This window comes from Osmerus eperlanus, chromosome 21 (assembly GCF_963692335.1).
Source record: "Osmerus eperlanus chromosome 21, fOsmEpe2.1, whole genome shotgun sequence".
Classification (NCBI taxonomy): Eukaryota; Metazoa; Chordata; class Actinopteri; order Osmeriformes; family Osmeridae; genus Osmerus; species Osmerus eperlanus.
Window position 1 is genome coordinate 10843490 of NC_085038.1, and position 18448 is coordinate 10861937.

The window sequence follows — 18448 nt, forward strand, 5'->3', positions numbered from 1 at the left end:
TGTGTGCCTGTTTGTGTGCGTGCGTGCGTGCAATAGGAAATTGACACAGAGCTGGATGAGAAGAGGGCGGAGCTGGGAGAGGTGCAGGGATTGGCCAAACAGCTCTCAGAAGCTGGTGCTGCCAATCTGGTGAAGCCCCGCCTCTCCCAGTTGATTGGGCGCTGGGAGGAGGTGGAGGGCCAGTTCACACCCTTCAGACGCCAACGTGTGAGTTCCACTGCCCCGCCCCTCAAACCATGACAACCAACTACTAACCAATCGCAACTAACTGGGTGCTGAATTCACCTGACTGACAGTTGATCACACAGAGAAGTAGCCAGATTATTGACAACCAATCATTATTTCAGACTACCTATAAACCAATCAGAGCCCTAAAACTAAGCTGGTATGATGACATAGTCAGTCAACAGGAAGGAGTGTTGTTGCTTGTTAGTTTTTTAGTTTATCTGTTTCTGTTTTTCCGTTTGTTTACGTCTGCATTTGGAGCATGCTGCTCTCACCTCTCATTTCCTGTTCTCTCTGGTTCTCTCTCGCCATTCGCTGCTCACGGCATGCCCTGTCCACCAATCACCTCACTCCCCTCAGTCACCATGTGTGCTGCCTTCTCAACCAATCAGTAACCGTGTATGTATCCAGTCACCCAATCACAAAGCCCAACAGTCATTCAGTCAAAAACAACAAATTCAGTCATTCAGTCATTTAGCAGACGCTCTTATCCAGAGCGACTTACAGTAAGTACAGGGACATTCCCCCGAGGCAAGTAGGGTGAAGTGCCTTGCCCAAGGACACAACGTCATTTGGTACAACCCCCATACAAACCCATACACACCCACAAACACATGCATACAGACACAGCTTAGTCTAATACTGTGTGAGAGCTGTGTGTGTGTGTGCGCGTGTGTGTGTGTGTGTCTGCTCTCAGACGGCTAGATCTGATAACAGCACGAAGATTTGACGTGTGTCCTTATCATTACCTAACACACTAACACAGTTGGAAAGGTGGTGGTGATGGTGGGGAGGGGGGGGGGGGGAACGCATGACATGTACAGCAAAGTGTGGGGGTCAATAGGTAGGACCGGCTTTCGAGATGGTTGTGGGGATTGAAGTATTCACCGTGGGTTGAGTGAACTGAACGCACACACTGCACATTATCAATGAGCCTGCCAGACCCAGGAGGGTGGGGTGCCAAAACAGGTGACGAGGACACACCCAGACCCCCTCACGTGACAGCTGTGTGTGGACGTGAGTGCCAGGGGGGGCAGCAGGAGAAGGTGTCGTAAGGCCAGGCAGCACGACACACACCGTCACGGACAATACCCACACACCTTTTACGCACGTCTGGTCGGGCCCCACACGCTTCCATCTGCAGGGTAGCAAGGACAGGTTTCAGAGGGGTTCCGTTCAGTCAACCAATCACGGTGCAGGACCTAACGGTCACATGTCCAGTGCAAAGTTGTAAAGCGTGCCTGTGACACCCCAGTCCAACACGGAGAAGGGCGCCGATGTTACCACACCTTTACCCCCCAGCAGGGGGCAGCAAGGTTTAACCCCCTCCTTAGAGAGTACAGCCCTAATGCCTGTTCACTGCAGGAGAGCTGGGCTGTGTCGGAGTTGATACTGTAGTTGCATAGAAGTTAAGACTAAAGACAGCTAACTATCTGGGTTAAGGTTTGGCATGGTCAGTCAATTGGGTTTGGTGATTTTCCCCGTGTGTGGATGTGTGTGAATATATGTGTGTGTTTGTTTTTGTATGTGTGTGTGTATGCGTGTGTGTGTGTGTGTGTGTGTGTACACTACCAGGATTACCTGTTGGAGCTACAGGGTCTCCTACGCTCCGTGTCAGAGACAGACTTCCTGCTCAACTCTCCAGAGTACTGGCTGGCCTCCTACTATAACCTACCCCAACAGGAAACATGCCTTCAGGTCAGTCAGTCTGTGGAAAGAACAATCTCTGTGGCTTCTTTCCATACTGGGCTCTGCGTGTGTGTACTGACTGTGTGTGTGTGTACTGACTGTGTGTGTGTGTACTGACTTTGTGTGTGTGTGTGTGTCCAGGAGGTACAGCAGAGCGTGGAGAAGCTCTCCCCTCCAGTAGAGGGCGCTCTGGCCAGGAGGGAGGAGGTGGTGTCCCAGGCCAGGCCGGGGGAGGGACGCAGGGTACAGGAAGCTGCCCTGCTCCTCAGCATCAACTGGGACAAGCTGAAGCAGCTGCTGAACGACAGGCGCACGTATGCACGCGCACACACACACACACACACTATCTCTCTTTCTCTCTGTCACACGCGCACACACACAGACTATCTCTCTTTCTCTCTGTCACACGCGCGCACACACAGACTATCTCTCTTTCTCTCTGTCACACGCGCGCACACACAGACTATCTCTCTTTCTCTCTGTCACACACAAACACGCACACACATTATCTGTCACACAAATGCGCAGGTTGAGCATGTGTTCCACCCATAATCACACAGATAAACAGTTCCTGTTTTGATAACACTTTCCACCAATGGTGTGTGTGTGTTCAGGCGCTGGGAGGGGTGCAATGCAAAGTGGCACCAGTTCACGGTGGACCAGACTACGCTGGGGGCGTGGCTTAGTGATGCCGAGACGACGCTGAAGCAGGCGAACTCTGACCCTGCCCAGGCCAGACCACACCTGAAGGTGAGACTGAGAGAGGGAGGGAGAGAGAGAGATAAAGGGAGAGAGAGATGAAGGGAGGGAGGGAGAGAGAGCAGTGGTAGGTTAGAGGATTATATTGGAGTGTCAAAATCAGAGCAACTGATGGTTGCTAACAGTTGAATGTGTGCGTGTGTGTGTTGGTGTGTGTGTGTCACTTTCATCACTTGTCTAGACCACAGTCTGGTTCTGTGATGGTTCCTCAAGGCCATCTGGGTAGATAGGACAAAGGTGTATGTGTGTGTGTGTGTGTGTGAGAATGAGAGAGAGAGTAGGAGGGTAAAAGAAGCAGCTTGCCTTTGAAGATGCCAGCTGTCTTCCTCCTTCAAATACACACTCTTCACCCCCGCCCCCCCACACACACACACACACCATCCGCATTCTCACACTCAATGCCTCATGATGCTTCACTCCATAGATAAAACCCTGTTACGACTTGACGTTCTCAAACTCCACAAGTTCCACGCTTTTTAGAAGGTTCCAGAAGTTCAGTTCTTAACAGGTGACCATGACGGAGCTCACCCCTGACCTCTGACCCTATAACCCTGGCAGGAGCTGCAGGAGGGCGCGGCGTCCCAGGGGGCCGTGCTGGAAGGCGTGAACACGGCGGGGGAGGAGATCGCTCAGCAGAGCACGCCTGACGACTCGGCCCACATCAGGCTACAGCTCAACACGCTAAACACACGCTGGAACTCTGTGTCCCAACAGCTTAGCGACCACAAGAGGAGGTACCTGTGTGTGTGTGTGTGTGTGTAGGAGTGTGTAAGTTAAGTATCTATGCAAAGAAAACCAGACGTTGTTTGGGGGGTGGGAGCTGTCTTCTAATCAGATCTGTGTGTGTTTGTGTGTGGGCGTGCAGATCTGCAGATGCGCGCACTGCAGCAGCAGAGCTGCAGGAAGATATGAGCGGATTCCTGGTCTGGTTGGACGAGGCGGAGCAAGTTGTGGCCACGCCCCTGGATCCTACTGATCACGCCCACATCACTGACACTCTGGAGAAGGTCCAGGTACTAGACATGAAGGGAAGGGGAATTCAATACAGTAGTTCCTGTCTTGATTGCATTGGTGCAACCAAGATTAGACAAGTATGAGTGCAACCAAGTACGTGTGTGTCAGGTTCGCGTTGAGCAGCTGCCGAACAAGAAGAATGCGGTGGACGACCTGAACGGCAGGCTCGGCAGTGCATCACTTCCTGCTGACAAGAAGAAGGCCCTGGGCCCCACCATCAAGATCATCAACACACGCTGGACACAGGTCACCACACACACACACACAGGTCCCCACAGACACACACACACAGGTCACAACACACACACACACACAGGTCACCACACACACACACACTGTATCGCTGCAAACGAGCCCCCCGTGGTTCTCCCCACTCTGAGCATGCTGTGGGGTCCTATGTGTGTGTGTGTGTAGGTGTCCAGGGAGCTGCCTGAGAAGCAGCTCCAGCTGGAGGCCATGCTGAGGGAGCTGACGGGGCTGCAGCAGCAGCTGTCAGACCTCTGCCTCTGGGCCCGAACCACCAGGACCTCCCTGGAGCAGGGCCCGGAGGACCTGGACCCCAAGGTACCGCACCTCACACCCAGCACCAGCAGATGGGGTTGTTCCCCTTCCATGTAACCTCGTGGCACTACCCTGCTGGAGAAGGGTGACAGTTATACTTATGTTGTTGTTGACGTGGTTTTTGATTGTGTTGTTGTTGATGATGTTGTTGTTTTTGTTGATGATGTTGTTGTTGTTGATGTTGTCGTTGTCCAGCTGGTGGAGGCGGTGCAGGCCAGGCAGCCGGAGGTGGAGTCTGTGCTGGCCAGAGCAGATCAGCTGTACAAGGACTCGCCCCCTGGCCAACCAGAGAAGGTCTGGAACAGGAAATAGGAGATCTTGACCATTCTGACCTGGGGAACCTCAATCTCCTCTAGTCAACATGCCCTCACCGCGTGTGTGTGTGTGTGTGTGTGCGCGTGCTGCAGGAGCGGTATGACAAGCTGTCAGATGATTGGACGGTTATCCTGGAACTCCTCCAACGGCACAGAGAAAGGATGGCTGCCCTCCTCATCGCCAAGACAACCAGTAAGAGCCAGACGCACACCTCACCATGTGTCCGAAGGCTGAAATATACTTTGCGCTAAGTACGTGTTCGCTGATTGGCTGCCACACGTGTCGTCCGTTTGGTGCGCCTTGTGCACGTCTCCCTGGCTCTTAATGATACGCATACGCAAGGTGCAATACCAGCAGAAATCGGATTGGGAAAGCTTGCTTTAGACAATCTCCTTTGTCTAGCTAGCTTGCTGAAGCAGAGTATCAACTAGTTCATGAGCCGAAATGCCACGCTGGCCTCGAGGGGAGAGAGATTATGGCAGTGACGGGACATAGGTGCGAGGCGTCACTGAAATCGTACTGGCGTCCGAATTACAGCGAGAGGAAGGAGTGGAGCAACATCCTTGCAACGACATCTGGGACACCGAAGCGACTGGGACAGACAGCAGAGAGGGAGTTTAATGGAGGCGATGAGTGAAGGGGTTGAATCACAACAATTGTGGAGGAGGTTGTATGAATCTAATTGGAAAGAGTATCTCTTCTTAGTTTTGCGTCACATATGACCACAATTTCACTGGCTCACTCCCTTTGACGTCAAACTTCAAATATTTCTCTCTGAGGAACATCAACACTGGTCAGATGTGCTGTACACCAAAGATCCTCTGACGTGCTGAGAGATCAAATAGGTCCCAGCGAAGAAGCAGAAGCAGCCAACACAGCAGCAAACATCTGAGCTCGAAATCACACATGAAGACATTCATTAGCAATAGCCTGCCTTCTATGGCGCCACGGTTATTGCTGCTGTACAAAATCTGAAGTGGTTCCTCACAGCGCATTTAGTCAGAAACGATTTTGTCGCTGGGCTGCCTCCTCGTGGACGTAGCTTTTAAACACCAATGTTGACATAAAGAACGCGGTGGAGTATGTGAACATGCCACGTGTAGCTTTTGCGTACACACACACGTAAGAAACTGTATGAGTATAATCTCAGCCTTAACTGTCCAGGTCACATGACGGTAACTGGATTGTGTGTGTGTGTGTGTGTCGTCTAGCCGAGAGTCTAACAGGAAGTACCCAGGGGGAACCTGCAGCTCTGGCCCAGTTCAACAAGACCTGGGCGGAGCTCACTGATTGGCTGTCGCTGTTGGACAACATGGTGCAGAACCAAAGGGTGACGGTGGCTGACCTGGAGGACATCAACGACACCATGGCCAAGCTGCAGGTCAGCAGGGCTCATCCTGGGGCACAGGGTCACAAGGGCTATCTATAAAGTCTTTAGGAGTCTTCTGTGCTATCTAGTAGAACCCGGCGCACGACTTTCTTGATCTCTCTCCTGCTAGGTTTCTGACCCTTACTCCACCATTACTCCACCATTACTCGCTCCCACAATGCGCGTGTCAACTCCCACCTGCAAACTTTCTGACCATTCACGCCTAAAACACGTTATTTTAATGTGTAGTATTATTAAAGAGATCCATACCTGTTGCTAGTAAGGTAACAACATGACGTCTAGTGCATAATTACATTCATACTATGCTTGGGAGTTTTCTTCAGGTGCATTTGTTCACCCCATCCTTCTGGTTAGAATCGCTGGCCATTTGTTGACCGCTCTCTCCCGTCCGCAGCCTCCCAATCCCGTGAGATTTGCAATCATCCCAAAGCAGTCCTCTAGTATCTAGCTGGTTACATTTACATTTAGTCATTTAGCAGACGCTCTTATCCAGAGCGATTTACAGTAAGTACAGGGACATTCTCCCCTGAGGCAAGTAGGGTGAAGTGCCTTGCCCAAGGACACAACGCCATTTGGCACAGCCGGGAATCGAACCAACAACCTTTTTGATTAATAGCCCGACTCCCTAACCGCTCAGCCGTCTGACCCACTATGGTTACTACTGGTTAGGGGGTCACCTGGTGTAGCAATGCATACATCTAGTTCCTGCTCTAACTCTATGGTGTCCCTGTGTGTTGATGCTGTACTGATTACTTCTTCTGTGGTGTGGCTGTATGCTGATGCCTGTATGCTAACTCTTCTTCTGTGGTGTGGTTGGGCTGGACAGGGCTCTTTACTGGAGCTGGAGCAGAGGCGCCCCCCAGCTGGACAGCAAGATCACTGCAGCACAGAACCTCAAGAACAAGACCTCCAACCAGGAGACCCGCACCGCCATCACCGACCGCAGTACGACCACACACACACACACACACACACACAGACCGCAGAACGACCAACACACCCACACACACATCTACCCCAGTAGGATGGGGCTGATAGCTGGCTGGCTATTGACAGTGTCATGTCATATGTTTGTGTGTAGTTGATAGGCTGCAGGGCTTCACTGGGAGGAGTCCCAGGGAAAACTCACTGATAGGACTCATCAGCTCCAGAACATGTTGAAGGACTCCAGTAATTGGCTGGAAGCCAGGAAGGAGGTGGAGCCTCTCATCAAACAAGCCAATGAGAAGCTGGAGTCCTGGAGAGAGATCTCCTACACTGTGGACGCTCTGAAAAAACAGAACTCTGAGCTTAAGGTAGAACACACACACACACAAACACAGAAGGAACTGATTATGTAGTACCATCCTGTCCTCTTGTCTCACACTATATTCTCTCATGCGTTGCCGTGGTAGCACTTTGTGAAGGAGCTACGTCAGTGGCAGCCCCTTGTGGACTCGACCAATCAGCTGGCAGATAAGTTGTTGACCCTGTACGCAGACGACGACACACACAAAGTCACCCACGTGAACACAGCCTGGGAGCACATCAATGAGCGGTAAGACCACACACACGCACGCTTACACACACATACACACAGATACATGTCTACAAACAAATTTCCCCTAGTGGGATCAATAAAAATGACTTGACTTGACATGCGCACATTTATAAACACACACGTGTGTGTGCGTTTATCTGTGTGTGCATACGTGTGTGTGTGTGCTTGTGCGTGTGTGTTTGTGCGTGCGTGTGTGTTTGTGCGTGCGTGTGTGTGTGCTGCAGGGTGGGGGACAGGGAGGCAGCTCTGGAAGCAGCTCTCCGCCTCCTGCAGCAGTTCTACCTGGACCTGGAGAAGTTCCTCAGCTGGCTGGCCGAGGCAGAGACCACCTGCAGCGTCCTGCTGGACGCCACGCACCAGCAGCAGCTGCAGGAAGACCCCGACGCTGCACGCCACCTGCTGGGCCAGTGGAAGGTCTGCAGGAGGGGAGGATGGGTGCAGGGAGGGAGGGAGGGGAGGATGGGTGCAGGGAGGGAGGGAGGGAGGATGGGTGCAGGGAGGGAGGGAGGGGAGGATGGGTGCAGGGAGGGAGGGAGGGGAGGATGGGTGCAGGGAGGGAGGGAGGGGAGGATGGGTGCAGGGAGGGAGGGAGGGGAGGATGGGTGCAGGGAGGGAGGGAGGGGAGGATGGGTGCAGGGAGGGAGGGAGGGGAGGATGGGTGCAGGAGGGAGGGAGGGGAGGATGGGTGCAGGGAGGGGAGGGAGGGGAGGATGGGTGCAGGGAGGGAGGGAGGGGAGGATGGATGGATGGATGGACAGAGGGATGGAGGGGAGGATGGGTGCAGGGAGGGAGGGAGGGGAGGATGGGTGCAGGGAGGGAGGGAGGGGAGGATGGGTGCAGGGAGGGAGGGAGGGAGGGGAGGATGGGTGCAGGGAGGGAGGGAGGGAGGATGGGTGCAGGGAGGGAGGGAGGGGAGGATGGATGGATGGATGGACAGAGGGATGGAGGGGAGGATGGGTGCAGGGAGGGAGGGAGGGGAGGATGGGTGCAGGGAGGGAGGGAGGGGGAGGATGGGTGCAGGGAGGGAGGGAGGGGAGGATGGATGGATGGATGGACAGAGGGATGGAGGGGAGGATGGGTGCAGGGAGGGAGGGAGGGGAGGATGGGTGCAGGGAGGGAGGGAGGGGAGGATGGGTGCAGGGAGGGAGGGAGGGGAGGATGGGTGCAGGGAGGGAGGGAGGGGAGGATGGGTGCAGGGAGGGAGGGAGGGGAGGATGAGTGCAGGGAGGAGGGAGGGGAGGATGGATGGATGGACAGAGGGATGGAGGGAGGATGGGTGCAGGGAGGGAGGGAGGGGAGGATGGGTGCAGGGAGGGAGGGAGGGGAGGATGGGTGCAGGGAGGGAGGGAGGGGAGGATGGATGGATGGATGGACAGAGGGATGGAGGGGAGGATGGGTGCAGGGAGGGAGGGAGGGGAGGATGGGTGCAGGGAGGGAGGGAGGGGAGGATGGGTGCAGGGAGGGAGGGAGGGGAGGATGGGTGCAGGGAGGGAGGGAGGGGAGGATGGATGGATGGATGGACAGAGGGATGGAGGGGAGGATGGGTGCAGGGAGGGAGGGAGGGAGGGAGGATGGGTGCAGGGAGGGAGGGAGGGAGGGGAGGATGGGTGCAGGAGGGAGGGAGGGGAGGATGGGTGCAGGGAGGGAGGGAGGGGAGGATGGGTGCAGGGAGGGAGGGATGGGAGGATGGATGGATGGATGGACAGAGGGATGGAGGGGAGGATGGGTGCAGGGAGGGAGGGAGGGGAGGATGGGTGCAGGGAGGGAGGGAGGGGAGGATGGATGGATGGATGGACAGAGGGATGGAGGGGAGGATGGGTGCAGGGAGGGAGGGAGGGGAGGATGGGTGCAGGGAGGGAGGGAGGGGAGGATGGGTGCAGGGAGGGAGGGAGGGGAGGATGGGTGCAGGGAGGGAGGGAGGGGAGGATGGGTGCAGGGAGGGAGGGAGGGGAGGATGGATGGATGGATGGACAGAGGGATGGAGGGGAGGATGGGTGCAGGGAGGGAGGGAGGGGAGGATGGGTGCAGGGAGGGAGGGAGGGGAGGATGGGTGCAGGGAGGGAGGGAGGGGAGGATGGATGGATGGATGGACAGAGGGATGGAGGGGAGGATGGGTGCAGGGAGGGAGGAGGGGAGGATGGGTGCAGGGAGGGAGGGAGGGGAGGATGGGTGCAGGGAGGGAGGGGAGGATGGGTGCAGGGAGGGAGGGAGGGGAGGATGGGTGCAGGGAGGGAGGGAGGGGAGGATGGGTGCAGGGAGGGAGGGATGGGAGGATGGATGGATGGATGGACAGAGGGATGGAGGGGAGGATGTGTGCAGGGAGGGAGGGAGGGGAGGATGGGTGCAGGGAGGGAGGGAGGGAGGGAGGGGAGGATGGATGGATGGATGGACAGAGGGATGGAGGGGAGGATGGGTGCAGGGAGGGAGGGAGGGAGGGAGGGAGGATGGATGGATGGATGGACAGAGGGATGGAGGGGAGGATGGGTGCAGGGAGGGAGGGAGGGGAGGATGGATGGATGGATGGACAGAGGGATGGAGGGGAGGATGGATGTAGGAATGGTTGGGTGGATTAGTAAAGGGATGGAGGGGAGGATGGAGGGATGGATGGAGGGTTGGGTTTTTGATGCAGGCATCATTGGGATGAAAGTTCAGGTGAGGATTTGCTCCTAGTTCAGCTCCTTGTATAAACTGTCTGGTATGGCAGGAATGCTACTGTCAGTCTGCCAGGGGGGTGGGGGGGGGAGGGGACGCACAGTCTACGGCCCCCCACTGCATTGTGGGTAGACACAAGGGTCTGTTCATACAGGGAACATTTCTGACCTTCAGTCCCCTATCGCCCACTCTCTCCTCTCACTCTCCTTCTCTCTCTTTCTCTCATTCTCTCTCTCTCTCTCTCTCTCTCTCTCTCTCTCTCTCTCTCTCTCTCTCTCTCTCTCTCTCTCTCTCCGTCGCTCTGTCCCCCCCCTCTCTGTGGGAACAACAGCGTCAGTGTGTGTACATCAACCAGCCTTCTGTGCTTCATTAGATCTCTCTTACACACATACACATACACACAGGCAGAGGGAATATACATAAATGGCAAACAACATATTTCTGTTGTTCTGATATACACTCTCTGTGTGCAAAGTACAGATAAGAAGAACTGGAAAAAGAGCACGACCATCCAGTTATCCACTTTCTCTCTTTCCCCTGCGTTGCTCCCTCTCTCTCTCTCTCTCTCTCTCTCTCTCTCTCTCTCTCTCTCTCTCTCTCTCTCTCTCTCTCTCTCTCTCTCTCTCTCTCTCTCTCTCTGTCTCTCTCTCCCTGCTCCCCCTGCTCCCTCTCTCTCTCTTTCCCCAGCCCCCTCTCTCCCTCTCGTTTTCCACACATATACAAATGAACATGAAGTGCCCATGCATCCAGTTTGAAGACAGGAAGAGAGCAGAGTAGAGTAGAGTGGATCATATCATAGTACAGTAGACATGACCCGTGTGTCCAGAAACATCTAGAAGTTATGCTGCGAAGGAAGACCTACCGTGTTCAGGTCAGACCTCCGAATTTGCTTTACATCCCGACTGTGTGCGTGCGCGTGTGTGTGTGCGCGCATGTGTGTAAATGAGTCCTGTTGACAGCACAGTAACTGTTTAATCCAGATATGAGAGAGATATTGTATGTTCAAATAGCTGTGTGGTGTCTCAGTTCTGCAAGAGGGTTAACGTGTTCTTTTTACCCAGTCAAGCTATTTTAAACAAGTTTCATTAGAAACTGTTTGTTTGTGCTCAAATGTGTGTTGATGTGTCTGATGTCTGTGTGGATCTGTGTCTAATGTCTGTGTGTATCTGTGTGTATCTGTGTCTGATGTCTGTGTGTTTATGTGTGTGGATCTGTGTGCGTGTATGTGTGTATCTGTCTGTGTGTGTGTGTGTGTGTGTGTGTGTATCTGTGTGTGTGTGTGCGTGTAGGAGCTTCAGGAGGAGATTGATGGCCACACTGAGCTGTACCACTCCCTGGATGAGAAGGGCCAGCGTATCCTGGCGTCGCTGGGCGGCTCCGATGACGCCTCGCTGCTCCAGCGTCGCCTTGACAACATGGGGCAGCGGTGGGAGGAGCTACGCAGCAAAGCCCTCAGCATGAGGTGGGCGGGACTAAGGCCTGCTGTCCAATCATCAATCGTACAGTGGAAAAACGTATGTCTTACCTACGTATGTGTGTGTATAGGGCCCACCTGGACTCAGAGATGGCACCGTGGAAACGGGTCCACATGACCCTGCAGGAACTGCTGAACTGGTTGCAGGTCAAAGGTCAGCAGCTGGAGCAGGAGCCACCAGTAGGGGGCGACGTCCCAGCGGTACAGCTGCAGCTGGACACACACCGGGTGAGGAAGTGAGGAGGGGTCAGGGCCAGGTTCTATATGGTTAGGGGTCAGGGCTAGGGGTCAGAGGTCAGGGTTCAAGCTGGAGAGCTGATGAGGACAGGCCCACCTTAAGGCAGTAGTGGGTAGACTTGGGTTAGACTTGTCAAGGACAAAATACAAATCCACATACACACCCTAACACACTGGGAGCCTAAAGAATAATAGACATGGCCGTTTAGTACAGAGGTCACAGTATATTATAATTCTGTGTCAGTGCTCATCAAGTATGCAGCCATGTTCATTAGCCAGCCTAGTGTATAACTCAGACTAGGCTAGGTGGAGGTCTGGGCCTGGCTGGACAACCACAGATAGTTCTGTCACTAGACCGGTTGCCATGGCACCTGAGATGAGCTGTTTGGCTTTGGTCGTCTGCTTGTCTTGACTCCCTTGTGTGTGTGTACGTGTGTGTGTGTAATGCTGTGTGTGTGTGTGTGTGTGTGTGTGTGTGCAGGGTTTCAGGAGGGACCTGAGGGCTAAGGAGCCGGTGGTGAGCAGAGCGTTGGATGACGTCAGAGTCTTCCTGTCTGAGCTGCCTGCTGAGGACACCCCCCCACCAGACAAGAGAGGTACACACACTACACACACACACTACACACACACACTACACACACACACACTACACACACACACACTACACACACACTACACACACTACACACACACTACACACACACACACACACTACACACACACACTACACACTAAATGTAGTCAAGTCAGTTTATTTATGAAGCACATTTTAAAACAGCCAACACCGACCAAAGTGCTGTACAAAGTTATCAAATAAGGCAAAAAACTATAAAAAGAAACGACAGACAAACAAAACAATTAAGCACGAGTGACCCTAAACTGGAAAACTCGAAAAGCTCGAAAGCCAAAGAATAAAAATACTTTTTAAGACGAGACTTAAATGTCTCGGTGATGGGGGATGACCTGATAAAAAATTGGCAGTTTATTCCACAGACTAGGGGCCACAACTGAAAAGGCACGATCATCTTTTGTTTTCATCCGAGTCTGTGGAATGGCTAAAAGGAACTGGTTCTAAGGGGCCTGGAAGTGTGATACAGCATAAGGAGATCTGAAATATACAATGGAGTCAATCCATGTAAGAAAGGCCAATATATACACACACACACACACTACATGCACACACATATCCTACATACACACATGCACTACACAAACACACACGCACACTACATATACACACACACACACACTACACACACATACACACACACAGTACATACACATTCATACACCCACACACACATTACATACACACACACACACACAGTGCATTCACATACACACAAAGATAGGACAAACACAAACTCACACAGCACGTAAACACAAACGCACACACATACAGCTTGAGTTAGTAAGGCTATATACTGTATATCATCAGATTAAGTCCCTGTAATCAGCCTCAGGTGATGGCCGGACTCTTGATAATCACTCTGGTTAGGTGTGTTTGTGTGTGTGTGTGAGTGAGTGACTTGGTCATGGGATTCTAGTTAAATCAGAAAGACTATGCTAGTCATGGCCTATGCACTACCTGCAGTGAGACACAGCAGTCTCTCACCCAGCACTTTCTTACCCAATAGGAGAGGAGGATAGCACCCTTTAGGACCACTCTGTGGGCCTACACACCAGAACACAACTGTCAAATCTCATTGGCTGTAATTCATTAGAGAAACTGCCAGTGACCTCTGCCCCCTAGCAACAGCCTAGTTACCCCCTGCTGAAGGAAACACTTGAACTGTAGAAGCTCATTAAAAAGAAGCCGGAGGCCCAGTGTCAAACACAGACATAAACACCACGGTAAAGAGAGAGAGAGCGAGGGAGAGCAAAACAGTCTGTGTTCAATGTGTGGTAAAACAAACACACCATATTCAGTCAGATTTCTTATCCTCCTATTTCTTTCCCCACCCTTTTCATTCTTCTCCTCTCCTCTCCTCCCCCAACATACCCTCCCCCCACCACCCCACCATACCCTCCCCCCACCACCCCACCATACCCTCCCCCCACCACCCCACCATACCCTCTACTCCTCTCTCCTCTTCTCTCCTCTAAAGATATCAGCCCAGAGGAGCGTGCCCAGAACGTGGGGCGTGTCCTGAGGAAGGAGGCGGAGGACGTGTCAACAGGGTGGGAGGGGCTAAATGCCGACGCGGTGGATTGGCAGAGGAGGCTGGAGCTGGCTCTGGATAGGCTGATGGAGCTGCAGGAGGCGGAGGATCAACTGGACGTGCGTCTGGGACAGGCCGAGATGGTGAAAGAGGCGTGGCAGCCCGTAGGAGACCTGCTCATCGACTCTCTGCCAGAACACATAGACAGGGTGAAGGTGAGACCGTGTTAACACGCTGACCTGAAGCCCTGGTTAAGCACACATACCACTAAGGCCTAATTGAAGGGCCTGGGTTTGAAGCCGGCTCAGGCCATTTCCTGCCCTCTCTCTCTCCCTGCTTTCCTTTTTCTCTCTGCAACTCTCCTGTAAAGAAATCCAAATAGAAAAAAGGCCCCCAAAATATCTTTACAATAAACAATAAACGACTTCTCTGCCATTTGTAACAAGTACAGGTGCGTGTGAGAGAGCAATACACGAGACGAGAGAGCCTATTCTGATGATTTGTCTCTCTCTCCTACACACTGTACCGCTCCTCCACCTTCACAGGCGTTCCAGGAGGAGATCGCTCCCATCAAAGACGACGTCGGCCATCTTAACCAGCTGGCTTCCACCTTCGGCCCTCCGGACATCACGCTGTCTGAGAACAACCTAGAGCGCCTGGACGAGCTCAACACACGCTGGAAGCTGCTGCAGGTACACACACACACACACACCCGGGTACTCACACTTGCACACACACACATACATACACAGGCATGCACCAAGGTACACTCACACATACACAAACCTACATATACACTACATACACACTCACATATGCACCCATACACACAGATACATACACACACACATGCATTCATAAATACATGCACATGCTCACATGCGCATCCAGGTAGACACACACACCATGTCCGGGATTAGAGAGCAGCAGCAGTGTGTGATCAGGGGTGGTAAGCGTCACGGCTGACAGGCTCTCTGAGGTGCTCACACTGACCCTCACCGCGACTGACAGCTCAGCCAATCACAGGCCGGCCACCTGAGCCGTTTAGACGTCCCGTGTGACGGACAGACGTCTGGTGACAGCAGCATACGGAGCACGCTGGGAGCACGCATCTGGCCAGCTGTTCACATACACACACCTACACACACACATTCACACACACACACATACGCACACACATTCACATACGCACACACATACGCACACACTCACATACATCCATACACACACACACACACATACACCACACATACACATATACACACATACACCACACATATACACACATACACATGTACACACATACACACACATACACATATACACATCTACACAAAATGGAAGAGAGAGACAGACACACACAACCACACAAGGAGCCACATATTTAGGAAGAGATCGGGGTTGCGAGCTTGTTCTCTGGAGGCGCATTACGGGTGATTGCTGCACTACCGTTCAGCCCTCTCGTTTGTGTAACCCCGAGCAGGTTTCCATGGCAACGAGTAAACGGTCAGAGAGCGGTGAGGATGATGATGATGAGGTGAAGGTACGGTCAAATCCTCAGCTGTCCATCATCAGACCATCGCCCTGCACCGTCTGCTTCATACTCACCAGCACACACACACACACACACTCCTCATCACACCGCCTGCATCATATGATGTCACTCTTACATCCAGCCATTTCCCGCCAATCTCAAATGTTACACACATCCCATGATGCATCAGTGTGTGTGGGTGAGGCCTTCTCCAGGAGAGACTGAGCTAACGAGGGGAGCTGGGGGGGGGGGTAGAGGGTGCTGGAGGGGGGGGGGGGTAGAGGGTGCTGGGGGGGGGGGTAGAGGGTGCTGGGGGGGGGGTAGAGGGTGCTGGGGGGGGGGGGTAGAGGGTGCTGGGGGGGGGTAGAGGGTGCTGGAGGGGGGGGGGGGAGGTAGAGGGTGCTGGGGGGGGTAGAGGGTGCTGGGGGGGGGTAGAGGGTGCTGGGGGGGGGAGGTAGAGGGTGCTGGAGGGGTGGGGTTAAGGGGTAACGGGAACGGGATGTTTATTGTACACCTTGATTCCTTACTTCAGACTGACAGCCAGCAGAGCCAATGAGAGCTGCAGTACTGTACCACAGCAGCGCTCAGCCCCGCCCACCTCGTCTTTCTCGTCATCCACTCATGAAGACACCATCAGACAGCTGTCGACTTCCTCAGTCTTTCTATACCTCTCTCTCTCTCCATGTCTCTCTCTCTCTCTCGCCGTGTCTCTGCCACTCCCTCTATCTGCCTTTTCATCTCTGCCACCGGCTGTTCAATCTCTCTCCATCTTCCCGTCTTTTCCCCTCTCTCCCTGCTCCCTTGCAGTTTTCTTCGCTCCACTCCTCCTTTCTTCCTCCTCTCGTGACCCTCTCCTCCTCTCCCTCCAGATCTCCATCAGAGAGCACCTCAAGCAGCTGACGGATGCTCACAGAGATTTTGGCCCTCATCTGCTACTTGGTAAGTCGTTCTTGTCTTCCTTTTCCCTCTCTTTTCCTTTCTCTGTTCATTCCTCTCTCTCTCGCTCTCTTTCCCAATCACTCTAAGCCTTTCTTTCTCTCAATTTGTCCCACACTATTTAAACGTGCCTCCTGACCACCTTGTCTCTCTCCATCTGTCTCTCTCTATATGTCTGTCTGTCTCTGTCTGTCTGTCTCTCTCTGTATGTTTGTCTATCTGTCTCTCTCTGTGTTTATCTGGTGCAGGCTCAGTTCAGGAACCGTATGAACAGGCCATCTCCCCCAACAACGTGCCCTACTATATCAAGTAAGGACCCGTGCCTGTCTACTAGCTGGTCTACTTTTAACATTTTAAACCAGCTTACAACTGTGTGGTCTGTTGAATCTGGCCTGACAAACAGTAACCCTACTACACATAATACTGACAGCTCTATCCACTTACATCAGTGTGCCTTTAATATTGTCTCCAGTCCCAGAGCTCAAGAGCCCAGTCTAGTCTCTACTGTCCTCATCTGGTCTAGTCCAGATTAATCTGGTCTAGTCCTTACAGAACTAGGCTGGTCTAGTCTGACCTAGTCTGTACTGGTCTATTCTAGAAGTGAATTGTCTTGTTCAGCTCGGGTCCAGGTTCATTGATCAGAATCAGTCACTATCAGAGTGAAGTTGGAGCAGAGACCAAAGGGGACTATATCACCTGTAGGAGCAATCTCACCTGGCCTGAGGTAGAAGTAGATCCGGCTCTGGGTGGAGGGATACAGCGCAGTGCTGAGGCTGTGTGGTGGAACCTACCTGCTTTGCTGTGGTGGTGTGGAGTTTATATGGCTCGTCTGTGTGTGTGTGTGTGTTTGATGAACTACTAAATGCAGCAAGTTCCATTAACATACCTGGCTTGAAATTCAAACAAATGCATTTTAGTGCAGTAATGGATTTAGAGTGTGTGTGTGCATGACAATGAAAGCATGTAAGAATTAAGGGAGAGCAAAAAAAAAGAAAGCTTGAGTTTGAGGAGAGAGTGAGACTGTAAATGACAGGGGTGCGAGTGAAGAGAAGTGACAGATGTTCCTCTCTACATGCAGAGACACAACAGGACCTGATGACCTGACGCAGACTCTGTGAGTGAGAATGCAGGACACAAACACACGCATGCACACACGCACGCACACGGAAACCTCCAACAACCTATACAGCCACACGTGCACAAACACGCACGCACACACACTCCTCACCGACACACCTACACACACGCATGCACACACACCCCCTCCCCCCTTCACACTCATAGTAGCTCAGAGATGAGAGCAGGCACAGAGGAAGAAGGGCAGGGCTGTGTAGCGTGTGTGTGTGTGTGTGTGGTCCCATAGAGACCATAGCTCAACTCCTGGAGCAACAACCTTCGCTTCAACTGGACTCCTGTGTTGATGCTCTTCTACACTGTTTTCTGTAGTCATCTGCGGGATATCAACCTACTTAACCTGTTAGTTTGTAAGTAGGCCTTCTGTGTAGGCTAGTGAAGTAGGCTTTATATTTGTTGGGAAGGCAAACACTACTTACCCCAGATTAACAGAGTGTGAGCACATTGAGCTTGATAGGCACCCCACTCATACCTTCCCCTCTGAGGACAAGGCAAGGCTACATTTCAACTACTCAGGCGTAGCCAGGGCAACTTCTGTGTTGTTACCCTTTCAGGGATGGATTTCCATCCCATCATTGTGGCTGAGACTTGCCCAGTAAATAACAGAGAAAGCATTTAGCCAGAGCTGTACTTCCCCCTGTACTGTATACCCGCACCCCTAGCCGAGAGAGGGGTAAAACCTCAGTTAAGCACAGAGACTCCCACTCAATAGAATGGGGGAAGGGAGACTGGGGTAGCTCCGCCTCGTCTTAGAGCCCAGCCTCTGCGAACCAACACACGGGCGAACACACGAAACCTCGGTCGGACGGTTGCTCTCCTACAGAGG

At 53.0% G+C, this 18448-nt stretch overlaps 1 protein-coding gene across 1 annotated transcript in view; it reads left to right on the forward strand.

Moving 5' to 3' along the window:
- The window catches only part of LOC134007887 (dystrophin-like), a 56729-nt gene that overhangs the window by 28326 nt on the left and 9955 nt on the right, over positions 1–18448 (forward strand). The window contains 24 exon segments of the mRNA XM_062447605.1: positions 37–207; positions 1801–1923; positions 2056–2228; positions 2529–2664; positions 3232–3407; positions 3539–3686; positions 3796–3933; positions 4102–4251; positions 4444–4542; positions 4656–4755; positions 5775–5944; positions 6780–6809; positions 6811–6898; positions 7035–7051; positions 7054–7248; positions 7348–7490; positions 7718–7907; positions 11435–11607; positions 11691–11847; positions 12338–12452; positions 13965–14233; positions 14564–14710; positions 16422–16491; positions 16737–16797. Of these exon segments, the coding sequence (XP_062303589.1) occupies positions 37–207; positions 1801–1923; positions 2056–2228; positions 2529–2664; positions 3232–3407; positions 3539–3686; positions 3796–3933; positions 4102–4251; positions 4444–4542; positions 4656–4755; positions 5775–5944; positions 6780–6809; positions 6811–6898; positions 7035–7051; positions 7054–7248; positions 7348–7490; positions 7718–7907; positions 11435–11607; positions 11691–11847; positions 12338–12452; positions 13965–14233; positions 14564–14710; positions 16422–16491; positions 16737–16797 (3239 nt within the window).